Source organism: Rhamphochromis longiceps, linkage group LG18 (genome assembly GCF_057381845.1).
Source record: "Rhamphochromis longiceps isolate RC_006_pf linkage group LG18, R_longiceps_female_GT1.1, whole genome shotgun sequence".
NCBI classification, from domain to species: domain Eukaryota; kingdom Metazoa; phylum Chordata; class Actinopteri; order Cichliformes; family Cichlidae; genus Rhamphochromis; species Rhamphochromis longiceps.
Genome location: NC_140574.1, coordinates 12,071,947 through 12,087,059, shown reverse-complemented (window position 1 = coordinate 12,087,059; position 15,113 = coordinate 12,071,947). Strand labels below are relative to the sequence as shown.

Here is a 15,113-nt window from a genome sequence, read left to right as displayed (position 1 = left end):
AAAGTTAATATTAATTAAATACTAAATCTTATATAGTGCTTTTCTACTCAACTTGAGCACTCAGAGCACTTTATGCAACATATCTAATTCACCCATTCATACAAGCACTTTTTTGTATGTCTAAGTGCTTTCTATCTAACAGTCATACTCTGAACTCTGGGTGGTTGCATTGGATGAGTGCTTAAAATACTTCATGTGATTCTTCATTTTAGGCAGCCTTGAGTCACCCCGGCTTTCACGTCCATGTGCAACGTGACTCATTTCTTTGGGTTTCTAACTACTTTGTTTTCCAATACATGTCAACAATTGGAAATTTTAAATATTTAAAGAAGAGATTGTAACTAATAGGTATAAGATGAACATTTCAAAGAGATTAACTTTAAAAGTGAGCTGCTGCTACCGTTTTCCAGCTCAACCATCTAAACTGTCACGTGGTCGAGCAAACCGATAGAATCTATCGTATCACCGTTTGGATTCGCAGATCACCCGCAGTGGAAAATCTCACAGTATATATCCAAAGCTGACCACATGCAGGCACACGGTGTGTGGTCAGCACTTTACATTCAGTGAACCTACGTAAAGACTATGCTTAATATTTCCACTAATTAAGTAGAGCTACGTTTTTTTTGATTAATTAACAAAACAGAAAAAAGTGTCACTTGAACCTTTGTCAAAGGGATGGTGGCGTCCTAATTAATGGTCATTCTAGCCCCAGCTTTGAGTTACACAGGAGCTGCCTGTCAAACAGGTAACCCTATTGGAGGAATGTCACCTGCCTCAGTCTCAGAAGTCTAGACAGCTGCACATACTTGTAGATTTATCAGCACAACACAGGAGGACTTGATTTGCTATTTGTTCTCATTTTTGGGGAATGCCTTTTAATTATTTTTTATAGCTATAGACATATATATTGTGACTTGAAGACCTTTCCATAGGATGGCCACTTCAAATGGCAAAGGTGAAAAAGTGTCCAAATTTGAGATGCTGAAACTTTTGGAGAAATGCAGGAAAGAAAGGGACGATGCCATGCACAAAGAAAGCGTTCTCAGAGAGAAGCTCAGGCAGTATGAGTCAAGGATGCGTTCAACAGAGGCTATGAAACAGAAACTGAAGACTCTGGCTCTGGACAACAGGGAGCTGAGGAAACAGGTGAAGGCTCTTCGTACTGAAATTGGACTTGAGTGCAGCCCTAAGTTCAATGGAAAGACCACCAAGGACATAATCAATGACTTGCATGAAAAAGAACGTGAGTGCAACTCCCTGGTGGAAAAGGCTGGAAAACTGAGTCTGACCATTGATGGCTTGACCTCAGAGTTGGCAAATACAGTCACCTCTAAAACACTTTTAGAGGATCAAGTACAGTCATTGCAGCAAAATCTCAAGGATATGACAAATAACCAGCGTCGTCTGCTTAAGTTGTGGGAAGACAAGAAGTCCCAGAGGGAACAGCTTGCCCTCCCTGCAATAATACAGAAACCTGGACTGAAGCCACCCGTCCATAAAGCAGTTCAAACCGACATGTCCATCAGTTCCACTCAAAAGCTTCCAGCCAATGCTTTTGAGATAAAGCCATTTTCACGGGACAGTGACAAAAATACTGTTTTGGATAAACACAGTTTCCCATCTTACGGAAACGGCTATAGTCACGGAAAGAAAGCTTTCGTGCATGATGAAGCTAAAGGAATACAGAACTGACTTCACTGACAGCTACTGACTCTGCACTTGAGATGGCAACTAATTACTGGACTAATGTTACATAATGACAGAGTAAAATGAGACACAACTTTAAAGCTGATTTATGTTCTTGTGTAATTCCATCTTGTGACAATGTTGTTTTAATAGCATTTGCATAATTTAAACGTAACCTGATTTTTAGGATCGGTGAAAGTCGACCTTTCAGGAAAACATTTGTAAGCTGAGCTTAATGTAATGATGAAATTTAACGTAGTGTACGTGTGCCAGTCAGTGAGAATTTATATGTACAATCTTTAGTTCAAGACCCAACGTTAAATCCATATACTGAATGAATATGAAACGCTGGCAGCAGGCAGGAAGATGGACAGCTTTTAATCGGGGTCCTTCAGAGGTCCTTTGAATGCATGTGGCGCGATATGGGAAACTGAGGCGTAAATAGTTTTGATTGTCGTTTTCTTCTCAAAGAGAGGCATAAATTTATCTAAACAACATGTTTTCTGCAGAGCAGAGTTGCTGGTTTATCCGCAAGGTGAGTGTTTTTCTTCTGACACCAGATGACTATTTAGAAAGTGATTTTTCGTGTCTCCTAGCTTGCTAAACTTAGATCTGTTTATGCTAGCTTCTTTGAATGCAGCTAATGAACGTCTTCAGATTTTATTTATTTACAATTATCTTTAAAAGTGTTTACAGAAAGTTGAGAAACCGAGGTGCGAATGGAGGCTATTCAAATAAAAGAAAGAAACGCGAGCAAAGTAAAAGGGGAAAAAAGTGTCTTTACAAATATGAAGTTAGTAACAACTATGCAGATATGTAAGTTTCACACGTTAAACCCGATCGATAAATAGCAACTTGAGTATAGCGTGTTTTCTGGTAGCAAAAACAATAAGGAAAATTAACTTAGTGATTATTTGTATTATTTGACTGAAATATGAAAATATTTGATTCACGCATGTTGTAAACATTAACGATAGGCATCTGGGGGCTCACACTGAAAGTATATAGGCCTCCGTAGTTTCTACCAAACAATGACAGAAAAAGAATTGCTGATGTTGAATTGAAATGTTTTCACTTATTTTAAATTTATGTTACATTGAATGAAGTGAAGATGTCGTGCCAAAAATTGACTCATGTTTCTCTTTCTTTTTTCTTTTAAATTTATTTATTTATTGTAATGTCTGATATTTTGTTTTTATTGGAAAATAGGCTGTACTCAATAGGATTTATGAAGTCGTTATATATATATGATAGAGAAATGACCTGTTTTTCATGTATCCTAATGACTCTGACTTATTGTACCTACAATGTGTTCTAGATTATAATCAATCCATTTTTTTTTGCCACCTAAATATATTTATAGAGCTGTTATGTTACGTTTGTTGCATTTATCCGTCCCCCTCTTGACCGGATCTGGCTTGAAAAGGAAAAGTTTAATGTCAGTAATTTTTTATTTTTTATTTTAGCTGGGGAAAATAAAGAATATATAAAGTGACTTTGACCAAAAATGATTTCAGCTTCTATCTTGTGGTAGGAATATTGTTTCCTATTCAAACTGATTTGATGTCTTTCATGTAAGATATGTCTGACAGATTATTGGACAATAAGTCATCTACTACAGTTTAAAGCGCTTTGGATGCCTTGTTTATAATGGAGCACTGTAACGAAAAATAATTTCCCCTAGGGATCAGTAAAGTATTCTGATTCTGATTGAAAAGCGCTATATAAATGCAATCCATTATTAAATATGAGTAACCTTTTTTTTTGGAAGTTACCAGTAATCACTTTTACCCCTAATGTAACAGTCATTCAAAACCACTTTTAAGTTCATACCTACCTTTTCCTATAAAACAAGCCTAAAGGGAAAAACAAACAAACAAAAACAAACCAGCTACCTATATTCAACAGAAGCCACTTCATTGCATTATTATCAAGACAAAAAACTAAATTTTGAACATAACACCTTTAACGAGGCATTAACAGTTCCACATGGGTATCACTCTTTGAGAAAATTGAATTGCAATGCAATATTGGGAATGTTTGCATCTTGGTTTCAGAATTTTACACCCCAGAAGATATTGTTTTAAATTACATGCTCTCTGGAGATTTCCTTTACAACCTGATTAGCACAGAACACGTTCTGTACATGAATGTGAAATTTAAGTAAGACAATTTAAAAAAAGAAAAAAAAGACCTTTTCATATGGATTCAAATTTCTTTTTTTTTTTTATAGCGTTGAATCAAGTGGTTATTCTTTCCCAATACTTGGTGATCAATAATAATGATGATGATAATAATAATAATAATAATAATAATAATAATAATAATAATAGTAATAATACATTTTATTTGAGGCCACCTTTCAGAAACCCAAGGTCACCTTACCAAAGAGAAAAATTATTAGAAGGAGTAATAGTCATAAAATGCATAAAATAAGTAAAAATTGCAAAACAGAACTTGACAACAGATAAAATCAGCACTAAAGCGAATAAGCCAGTTTGAACAGATGTGTTTTGAGCTGTGACTTAAATGCGGGAAGAGAGTGTATATTTCTTATGGTTGGAGGAAGAGAGTTCCAGAGCCAAGGAACAAAGCCACCACTAAAGGCTCTGTTCTCCATAAGACATGCGGGCGGAACAGTAAGATGAATAGCAGATGAGGATCTGAGAGGGCGGGAAAGTGGTGATGTGAAGCGGGTCACACAAATAGGAAGGAGCAGATTTATGGATACACTTGTATGTGAGAAGTAAGATTTTAAAGTTGATCCTGGCTTCTATGGCTAACCAGTGAAGCTGCTGAAGAACTGGGGTAATATGAGCTCTTGACGGAATACGAGTTATGACCCGAGCTGCAGAATTTTGAAGAAGTTGGAGTTGATGAAGGGACCTTTTAGGGAGACCAAATAAGAGGGAATTGCAGTAATCAATATGAGACGTAATAAGACTATGGACAAGGATGGGCTATATAATGTCTATAATGTAATAATGACTGCTCTGTTCAGGTAATTTGTTGGAGAGCTGCAGCCAGTATTGCTTGGGCTGTACTGTTGTTGCCACCCAGCACAGCAATTTTTGTGTTCCTCAGCAAGTTCAGTGTTCTCCACCCCATCCAGACCATATCAGGTGAGTCACCACGCTGCATTTTAAGATTACTCAGAGCTGAGTATGAAGCTTACCGTACACTTTTTTTTTTTTTTTTAATTCCAGAATGCTTCTCCATGCTAACAAGTGCAACTGCCATCTTCTCTTTCATCCTGCTGTGTGGAGTGATCATCATGGTTGGTTTCTTGAACTTTGAGTATTACACAGGTGAGTCACAGCACTGCAAAACTTCCCTAAAGATTTTCTTTACTACTAACATGTTACGTGGATAGATCATATGTAAATTTTCATTAGTGAAGCTGGAATTAATGTCACCAGTTCAGTGTTATGGTAGAGCTTATAATAAATAAAATGCTATCATTAGTTTAACAGAATTAAGTAATTTGATTGTGGACTAATGTTGTCTGTTGAATAGGGAATAGTTTGTTGAATGACACCACAACATGAAAAACACACGATCCTTCTCCCTTGGATAAAAAGATTAGTGTTATGTTTTTCTTTAAATTGTATAATAAAACAAAATGAAAGTAAAATGAGTTAAGTTTTACTTTCTTTTCAGGACAACTAAAATACCTGATTGTTTAGTACTGGTTCAACACATCCATGGGGCCAGCTATTACTTTAATAAGCTTTACTCAGGTTTTAAATGATAAGATAATATAATGGGTACTCCACTAAAAAATTGTCTATTATGTAACTTCTTTGTTGTTACTGTTTTTTCTTTCAGTCATTCCAACTATTGCATGCTCGAAAATCGCGCTCTTTGGTCAGCTTCTCCACCCTCGACAGCTTGTCAACTCCCTGGTCCACTGTATCATGGGAATGATTGTAGCTTGGTGTTCTGCCGTTACCATTGGATTTAGATACGAAACTCTTGGCCACCCGTGTGCGCAGACCGATGGGTAAGTGACTACCACACTAAGCTTTGGTGGTGAGCTTTAAACGTTTCTTCCACAGTTTAACTGCCTTCATTTATTTGCAACCCTGACAGTTATCATCAGATGTGTCTGAATGAATATCATCTCATCCTTCTGCTGGGTGGAGCTTTTGTTGGATTCTCTCACAGTCTGCTGGGTGTGATCCACAACATGAACTATGTCTCCTTCCATACTGTTCAGGTAAACAGTGGACTTTAAAATGTTCTTTGTTTATCTGTGATTCTGCCTCACATGTGACAGTGAATCAAAATTAGTATCCTGACTGCGAATAGCTCCAACATATTTTTCTGAGACAAAACAAGTAAATGAGGTGGCTGTAGCTCAGGAGGTAGAGCTGGTCACCTACTGATCCGAACGTTGGAGGTTCGATCCCTGGCTCCTCCAGTCTGCATGCCAAGCATCCTTGGGCAAGATACTAACCCCAAGTTGCTCTCCGATGCATCCATCGGAGTATGAATGTGTGTGAATGTGATTAGATGGCGCTCAGTTTGGGGTCAGTGCTTGTGAGAATGGGTGTGACTTGGTGAATGTGGCATGTTGTATAGAGCGCTTTGAGTACTCCTGGAGAGTAGAAAAGCGCTATACGAGAATCAGTCCATTTACCATTAAATCTCCCCCCCCAATAAAATAAATAAATTTAAAAAAAGTTGCAGCTGTCTAGTGTGAGTTAATATTTGTTGTTCATGTTCACTTATTATTTCCCCAGCAATACAAATACCTTCGCTTCAAGGGATGTCTTCCTTTGGTGGTTAGGTGCAGTGCCACTCAGGCACTTTACTCTGTCAGGAACTTCATCGTTGTTTATTACTTTTTGGGTAAGTAACTTTCTTATTAATTAAAATGCCATTAATGAAGCTTCACCCGCTCTATCTCTCTATCTATCTCTATATACAGTGGCTTGCAAAAGTATTCGGCCCCCGTGAACTTTTCCACATTTTGTCATATTACAGCCACACACATGAATCAATTTTATTGGAATTCCACGTGAAAGACCAACACAAAGTGGTGTACACGTGAGAAGTGGAACAAAAAATCATACATGATTCCAAACATTTTTTTACAAATAAATAACTGAAAAGTGGTGTGTGTGTAATTATTCAGCCCCCTGAGTCAATACTTTGTAGAACCACCTTTTGCTGCAATTACAGCTGACAGTCTTTTAGGGTATGTCTCTACCAGCTTTGCACATCTAGAGACTGAAATCCTTGCCCATTCTTCTTTGCAAAACAGCTCCAGCTCAGTCAGATTAGATGGACAGTGTTTGTGAACAGCAGTTTTCAGATCTTGCCACAGATTCTCGATTGGATTTAGATCTGGACTTTGACTGGGCCAGTCTAACACATGGATATGTTTTGTTTTAAACCATTCCATTGTTGCCCTGGCTTCATGTTTAGGGTCGTTGTCCTGCTGGAAGGTGAACCTTCAGCCCAGTCTCAAGTCTTTTGTGGACTCCAAGAGGTTTCCTTCCAAGATTGCTCTGTATTTGGCTCCATCCATCTTCCCATCAACTCTGACCAGCTTCCATGTCCCTGCTGAAAAGAAGCACCCCCAGAGCATGATGCTGCCACCACCATATTTGACAGTGGGGATGGTGTGTTCAGAGTGATGTGCCGTGTTAGTTTTACGCCACACATAGCGTTTTGCATTTTGGCCAAAAAGTTCCATTTTGGTCTCATCTGACCAGAGCACCTTCTTCCACATGTTTGCTGTGTCCCCCACATGGCTCGTGGCAAACTGCAAACGGGACTTCTTATGGTTTTCTGTTACCAATGGCTTTCTTCTTGCCACTCTTCCATAAAGGCCAACTTTGTGCAGTGCACGACTAATAGTTGTCCTATGGACAGATTCCCCCACCTGAGCTGTAGATCTCTGCAGCTCGTCCAGAGTCACCATGGGCCTCTTGGCTGCATTTCTGATCAGCGCTCTCCTTGTTTGGCCTGTGAGTTTAGGTGGATGGCCTTGTCTTGGTCGGTTTACAGTTGTGCCATACTGCTTCTATTTCTCTGAGTGATCGCTTGAACAGTGCTCTGTGGGATGGTCAAGGCTTGGGAAATCTTTTTGTAGCCTAAACCTGCTTTAAATTTCTCAATAACTTTATCCCTGACCTGTCTGGTGTCTAAATCCAATCGAGAATCTGTGGCAATATCTGAAAACTGCTGGTCACAAACACTGTCCATCTAATCTGACTGAGCTGGAGCTGTTTTGCAAAGAAGAATGGGCAAGGATTTCAGCCTCTAGATGTGCAAAGCTGGTAGACACATACCCTAAAAGACTGGCAGCTGTAATTGCAGCAAAAGGTGGTTCTACAAAGTATTGACTCAGGGGGCTGAATAATTACACACACACACCACTATAGATAGTGTTGTGGAAATTTTAATTACCAAAGCCTGCAGACCAGATGAGTTGTAACAACACCTTTATTTCAGCTATCTCATGCATAAGGAGGGCCGTCAGTCAGGGGGCACTGAAAGTCGTCTCTGACAATGAACAGTTCAGGTCTTTTTTTTATACACGGTCACAGAACAAAAGGCTTTTACAGTTGCAGTTCACACCTTGGCTCTAAACAGACAGACTCTCTATCACCTGTGTGAATCTCCCCCACTCTGGGGTCAAGCCTTCCTGTGTGAGCTTCCGCATCCTGGGAGACATTCACCAGTTTCTCACCGCCTGTCCCAGCGTGAATGAGGTGTGAACCAGACATACTAAACTAAGTAACATGAAAGCAAGACAATACATTACAGGACAATGCACTAAAGAGAAATCCCACCACAATAGATACATAGATATAGATTGTCTGGATTTTGGCTTTCTCTGCACAGCATACTGGAAGTGTTCATTATTTAAATTTAATATCAACAGGGCACATTCCAAGAACATGGATCTGTAAAACACTGAATCTTCACTTGGGCAGGTTAGTGTTAGATCATATATGATTTATTGAAAATACTTAGCAATGCTTTTTGCCTGATCAGTAGCTCGCCTCGTGCAAAACACTGCATTATCATAGTTATGTGTGATCTACCCTTCCAGCTCTGCCCACCCTCTTGACAGCATAGCTGGATTGCTGGACCTCTCCCTCCTCTACCACCTCTGGATCAGTGCCACCTTTCTCCTCTTCACTTGGTACATCATGCTGCTGCTCTTTAGGATTTTTCTCACTGAGGTATGTATCCGTTAAAGGCAAAATTTAGATCTGTAAATATTTTAAAACCAATTGTGCTGTTCAGTATATTAAGTATCCTTAACAAGTCATCGAGGGAAGGTTGTTTCTTCCTGTTTTAATACTGTGATAATTACATTTCCTAAATAAAATAAATCCTATCTTGAGTCCAGTTCCTCTAGGAACTATTGACCTATTTCAAAATTGCCATTTATTTACAAACTGTTTTTTTTTGTTTTTAAGTTGTCAATTTAGGTGTGTGTGTGTGTCGTGTTATATATCCTTCTGTCATACAGAGGTTCTGCTGACAATTTCAAAATGATTTTGGTCAGTGGAAAACAGTACATAGTAACCACAATAACATCCATAATCAAGACTACACAACTTCTATTTATATTTTTAATAACTTGGAAACACTAGGGGGCAGCAGTGTCAAGGCAATGGGTTTCTAAGGACTGAAAAGCATCTTGACTACAGTTTCTAATGAAAGATAGTAAATAAATAATAAAATGAAATTAAACATAATACATTTCTTCTGTAGGGGTACAGTTTTCCTGTGCAGTCATCTTTTACTGAGGATGCAGACCATTGCCTTCCTAAAGTACTGACTGAAAAGCAGCCAATGCTATTAAAAGTAGGTACAAAACACATTTATATTCTTGCAAACATATCCATTTTAGGTTAAACCCCACTGATCACCAAATTCTGGTGCTCTCTTTTCCCCAATTTCAGTTCCTAGCTTTGCAGGACTTGGCTCTGTTGTCTCAGCATTCTCCATTACGACGGTGTGAAGTCTTCAGTCTGAGTCAACCAGGTCTGATCATAGTTTCTTTGCGCAAAAGAAGTTTTTATTATTTCTATTGCTGTATAGCCCATTCTTCTGATTGTGACATCAGGCATATAATATGTAGATTTTGGTAGTCAACTGTCAAGCTCCTTCTGACCTCACGTCAAACCTCAAGTTAAATCAATCACAAACATCAAACATGCAAGGCAGGAGCCACAGTTCTTTTGTAAGAATTAATCTTGACGCATGTCAGATATTCAGATTGTGCTTTTATCTAGCTCAGAATGTATTTCTTATTTATTTATTCCCAGGTGGACATCCTCATAACTGGAATGCTATCAGTAAAGAGTGCCTCTCTCTGCTGGCTGATCTTACCCAGAGACTTGTAGCCTATCATGACACTGTAGCAACCAATGGCAGGGCCAAATCACTGTCAAGTGGGAGTGAAAGGAAGACCTCTTCTGAAACATCAGGTACATTAGTATCACAGAAGTGGCTGTCCATGTCAGCCAACTGTATAACAGTATATTAACATAGTGTGAGTGTGTTTATGGCATGTATGTATATTTTAATTTTTTTGTAATCCTAACCTCAGGTACAGAAGATTTCATGAGTCCAAGGCCTACCGCTTTTATGAAAACTCCAGCTTCAGTCTTCGCTCGGTCCATTGCTGGAGGCCAGCAGAGCCCTCTAACAGCCCCATTCACCCCTGATCTGGACAGCCCCTTTATGTCTCCTGCACTGCGGCGTCTTGCTGCTCCTGTGGAGCAAGGCTCACCTTGGTATGGCACAGTGCAGAGCCCCCACATCATGAGGCGAGTGCCCAAACTCTGGTCCACATCCACAGGTGAGTAGGGAATAATGGGAGCCGTCAGGTCATTCAGATCGTACAACTGCAATAAAATGCAATGTTAGACAAAAGAGAGAATGTGTTGACTGGTACAGTTCCCCCTTTTTTTTTTTTCTTTTCTTTTTTTTTTTTTTTTTTTAATGATGGCATATTTGGGGGCAATGAAGTGATACTTTTTTTTACTTTGGTTGGTCTGATAGGTTGATCCATTTTTGGGTACATTATAAGCTTTATGCTTCTGTTGATACAGATTCCCAGGTTAATGGCAGTCCCCCGCCATCACCAGCTTCAGTTCCCAGTGACAAGCAGGAACCCTCCAAACCAAGTTTTCTGGCTCAGTTCCTCCAGAACAGAAGAGAACAGGTACTAAAACCTTGTCTCAAAGCCAAATGATAATGTGTTTTTGGTCCTGCACTGTGCTTCTGACGTAAGGCTTTTCACACTTATTAATTCAGGAATAATATAACAGGAGTCAAGTGCTGTGGTCTACTTCATCCAGCTTTTCTAGTTTTCCAAAAACCTACAGTCAGGGGTGGACAGATGTGAAAATTAACAGGGATATCACAAATTCAGATGTAAGGTTCTGGGAAATGTGCCAAATCGGGAGCTTGTTTATGGTTATTGTTAGAAGTACTGCTTTTACTACAGGGTCTCGACCCAGGGTTAAGTGTGAAAAGCTAGTATTTGTGTTAGTCTGTCTTTTTTTTTTCTTCTCTTTTTAAACTTTATCACCAAAACACTTCTACATTTAATTGTCTCATTTAGGTTAAAAATTTCTTGGCAAAGCGAGTGCTGATAGTGTATTTGTTTAACAAGGTAAGAACGTGTGGCATGTGCATGCTGTCTCCCTTAAACATCTCCACACTGGGGGGCTCTGGCATGCTCTTATCTGGCTTGGTAGATTTTTGTCTTTTTTTTTTTTTTTTTTTTTTTTTTTTCTTTTTTTAATTTTTTAACAAATCTAGCGTTCTCGTGTAGTAGCCATTACTAATTTATCTCCTGGTTCTGGACCTAATGGTGGAGGCATTACTAATGCATCTCTTTTCTATCCAACCTGCTCTTCCAGTGAGCATACTAATTACCTTTTAGAGCTTGAATTAAGGGGTCATGTGACAATCAGTTTAGTGCTTGGAGTATATGCTTAGAGATTTCCTTTTTCTGATCACACAGTGAGATTATGAGAGAAAAATCTCACTACTTGCATTTCCCTGCTTCCTCTGTGTAGAAACTAATGTGGTTAGTCTACTTTCTGAGGTTTATGTATATTTCTTTTAACCACACTTGCATGCTGTAGTGCTGTAGTGTAGTCACACTAAGTGTGCCCCACTAACAACTTCCTAATTTAGCATTGTGAGTCTGCATCTGTTAATTTAAAGGGAAAAAAATCCTGCTAGCTAACATTGTGTGTTGCAGCTCCCAGAAGCCTCGAGTCAGGCTCTCTTTGCTGACAGTCAGGCCCACATCTGGGCTTTGGAAGGTAGGAAGAAACTGTGAATACTTACATTTGATTTGAATTCAATTTCCATCCCGCATATTAATTTATTTTCTTTGATTTCCTTCCATTACAGGGCTCTCTTACCTTGTTCAAGCCTCATTCTCTGAAGATCAGTTTGGGGTTGTGCAGACTACATTACCCAGCATTCTCAGCTGCATGCTGGTCTTACAAGAGGTAAATTACAGTATATTATTTTACCTATTCTGGATATACTTGCTGGAGATTTTCTTGTGCTCCCTTAAAGTAGAAACAGAAGAACAGTAGAAACAACTGTCCTAATGGCTTTTCCATTAGGATAAGGAGACCATTTTTAATAGGGCCCAGTTCACTATAACGCAGGTTGATTAAGCACAATGACCATTTTAAGTAGAACATGTACAGGACAGTTGTACTTCTCGTCTGCAGGCTGTCGATCGACACTTCAAGCTGCCCCATGCCTCCAGTAAGCCTGTCAGGTCGACCAGCAGCATGGGAGACTCAACATACAAAACTCTGCGCTTTGCTCTCAGGGCCACACTAAAGACTGCCATCTACAGGATAACAACCACATTTGGTGATCACTTAAAGTAAGGCTGCTTACAATTTAAAATATGAGTAGTATTTTGTGTGATTAAGAAAGAAAACTGCATGCTGAGTATTATAACCCTTGGTGTTCTTGTTTGATCCTCAGTGCTGTTCAGCTGTCTGCAGAGCATCAGAAAAGATTGCAGCAGTTTCTGGAGTACAAGGAGTAATGTATTTGACGCTGGCCATGCCTTGAGATTCTTATCGATGCATAAAGATGTCAACAAATGAAAGGCCATGATAGTGCCTCTTTTAATATTTATGTCTGCACTATACCGTGGGATTATATTTGATGGTTGAGATCACATCTCTCACATGCAGGAAGGAGCAGGAAGCCAAACAGACTGAAACGGGTTGAAGGACTGTTATCTCTTGTGTTTAGGAGATATTAATCTACCCTACAGTAAAAGAGGCTCAAAATAAATAAATAAAATTTTTTTCCTCACAAGGAAATGTGAGAAATTCATATATGACGTTTGTTGATTGGGATGAGTTACAAAGGGCTCTCTGTGCATCATCATCTTTGGATTTCATATTTCAGCTGCTGTCCTCTTGAGTAATATTTTTGGTGTTGAAAAGAGATGGCACGAGGGCTAACGAAGAAGCTGTCTTTGTTTTGTAATGAGCTTTTTTTTTTTTTTTGGCTTCACGGGTGTCTGAAATGGATCCTAAAAATGCATTTTCATAGATCTGGTTTTGAGTCTAATCACCTGCCTAGAAGAACTGATCATCTGTCTGCATCAGCTCAGCAAAATACATTTTCAAATTAGACACCAGCTTTTGTACATGTTACCAGTTTGTATGATTTTTTTTTTATTTATTTTTTTTATTTTCATGATAAATGACGTTATCATATGAGAGGAACAGGTTTGGTGCAGCAGGTTTTAAGCCTGGATAAATGTTGTCACTGCCAGAATTTAAGTTTCTGCTCAAAAAACAGTTTGAATAAAAACACGTGAAGATCCTTTCTCTGGTTTGGAGAAATGCGTGCTTGTCACAGGCGTAAGACGGAGAAGGCAATTGAAAGGAAAGACCATGCCAAAGTTGTCAGATATATGATGAACAAAAAGTGTAGGAGTGGAGACTTCAATCAATGCTTTCTGCTCAGGGCTACTTACCTCAGTACTGAACCCTCACACCAGAATCCCAAATTATACATTAGACAGCAGAGGGCTTTGATTGTTGTGCAAACTGGCTACATATGGAAGAAAAATGCAATTCCATTAATTAAACTGGAGGAATTGTGATTCTCTTTGTAGGAGAAACCTATAAACAATAACTGAGCTATATTAGAATACAGCCTAAACAGCATGAAACCTGAGACTGCAGCAGCTAAATGGAATTCAGCAATTATAATAACATATAATAATAATAACAGATTACAATTACAGATGGAAATCAGCAGTCTCGCAAGCAACTGTATATACACTCACCTACCACTGCCTCAGTTTTTCATGGCATAGATTAAACGAGGTGCTGGAAACATTCCTTAGTTGCTGCAAATCTCCGGCTAAATGACAGGCACTGACCACCCCCCTAAAATTTGGTAGCTCCCCCCACCCTCCTCTGGCAACACTGTCTATGTTGGTACTAATTTTAATAAACTTGAGTACAAAAGAGAGGAAGACACGCTACAATCAATCTATGAAAACAGGTTTTTATGGATTAAAAATTATATTTGGTTTTCATATGTATGTATTTTCAGTGATATCAACTTTAACAGGAAATTAAGTAGACAGAATTATTTTCTTTCTCTTTTTTTGCTATCTGTTTTAAGTATATTTGACAACAGCATAAGAAAACTGGAAATTCTGTTATTGCTGTGCTACCCCAATATTTTTAGTGGCCACCCCTATGAAAAAGTTCTGGAGGCAGCCCTGGTCCGTAGCTGGGAATCTCATCAATGTAGAAAAAAATCATGAAGAAAAGAGGATATCTTAGGAGTCTGAAAGATCTTTGAGTCAGCAAATATGGTCTAGGTCCTCACTTTGTCTTCCTACAACAAAAAAAAACATCTAGTATGTTTGGAAAAGTTGTGTTTAAAAGAAATTCTCTGTTTAACATAAATTTTTCAAAGGCAGGCTTATAATTCTGTCCTCTGTGCATCTTATTTTTTGCAAACTGTTTAAGATTCATTATCAGTTACAATTTTTCATATTTTAGCAACATTAATGGCAATTTAAAAATCAATCTGTTAATAAACAGCATGATATTCATGATTGTACTACAATCATGTTTTATGCCCTTCTAAAATCTATGGAGCCATGGACCAATTTACCTGAATATGAGAGTCAAAGTGATGATATTTTAGATTGTCTGTGTTATTTTCATATTTGACCGAGCATCAATGAAGTGGATGAGTACATCATTAGAAATTAGTAAACCTTAGCAGTGAACATTTAAATGAGACAGTTTAAAAAAAGAGCAATAGTGATTGAAACATTCAAAACCTAAACAGGTCTCTGTGTGTCTTTGCTGGGTTCACAAAGCTGGTGTACAGCCCCACTGTTTTTTTTAATCACCCTCCTT

General features: G+C 38.6%; 2 protein-coding genes across 2 annotated transcripts; both read left to right on the top strand.

Moving 5' to 3' along the window:
* Positions 1-884: 884 nt before the first annotated feature.
* On the top strand, positions 885-1,790 carry LOC146647812 (uncharacterized). Its single transcript, XM_085390424.1, has one exon. The coding sequence runs from the start codon at positions 937-939 to the stop codon at positions 1,693-1,695; it is 759 nt and encodes a 252-aa protein (XP_085246550.1). The 5' UTR covers positions 885-936; the 3' UTR covers positions 1,696-1,790.
* Positions 1,791-2,088: 298 nt separating this feature from the next.
* On the top strand, positions 2,089-13,549 carry ndc1 (NDC1 transmembrane nucleoporin). Its single transcript, XM_085388467.1, has 18 exons — positions 2,089-2,224; positions 4,691-4,811; positions 4,896-4,997; positions 5,518-5,692; positions 5,782-5,908; positions 6,435-6,543; positions 8,588-8,639; positions 8,759-8,891; positions 9,430-9,522; positions 9,621-9,702; positions 9,987-10,148; positions 10,271-10,522; positions 10,776-10,888; positions 11,291-11,341; positions 11,939-12,002; positions 12,094-12,194; positions 12,426-12,586; positions 12,691-13,549. The coding sequence occupies exons 1-18, from the start codon at positions 2,186-2,188 to the stop codon at positions 12,752-12,754; spliced, it is 2,001 nt and encodes a 666-aa protein (XP_085244593.1). The 5' UTR covers positions 2,089-2,185; the 3' UTR covers positions 12,755-13,549.
* The last annotated feature ends 1,564 nt before the right edge of the window (positions 13,550-15,113 follow it).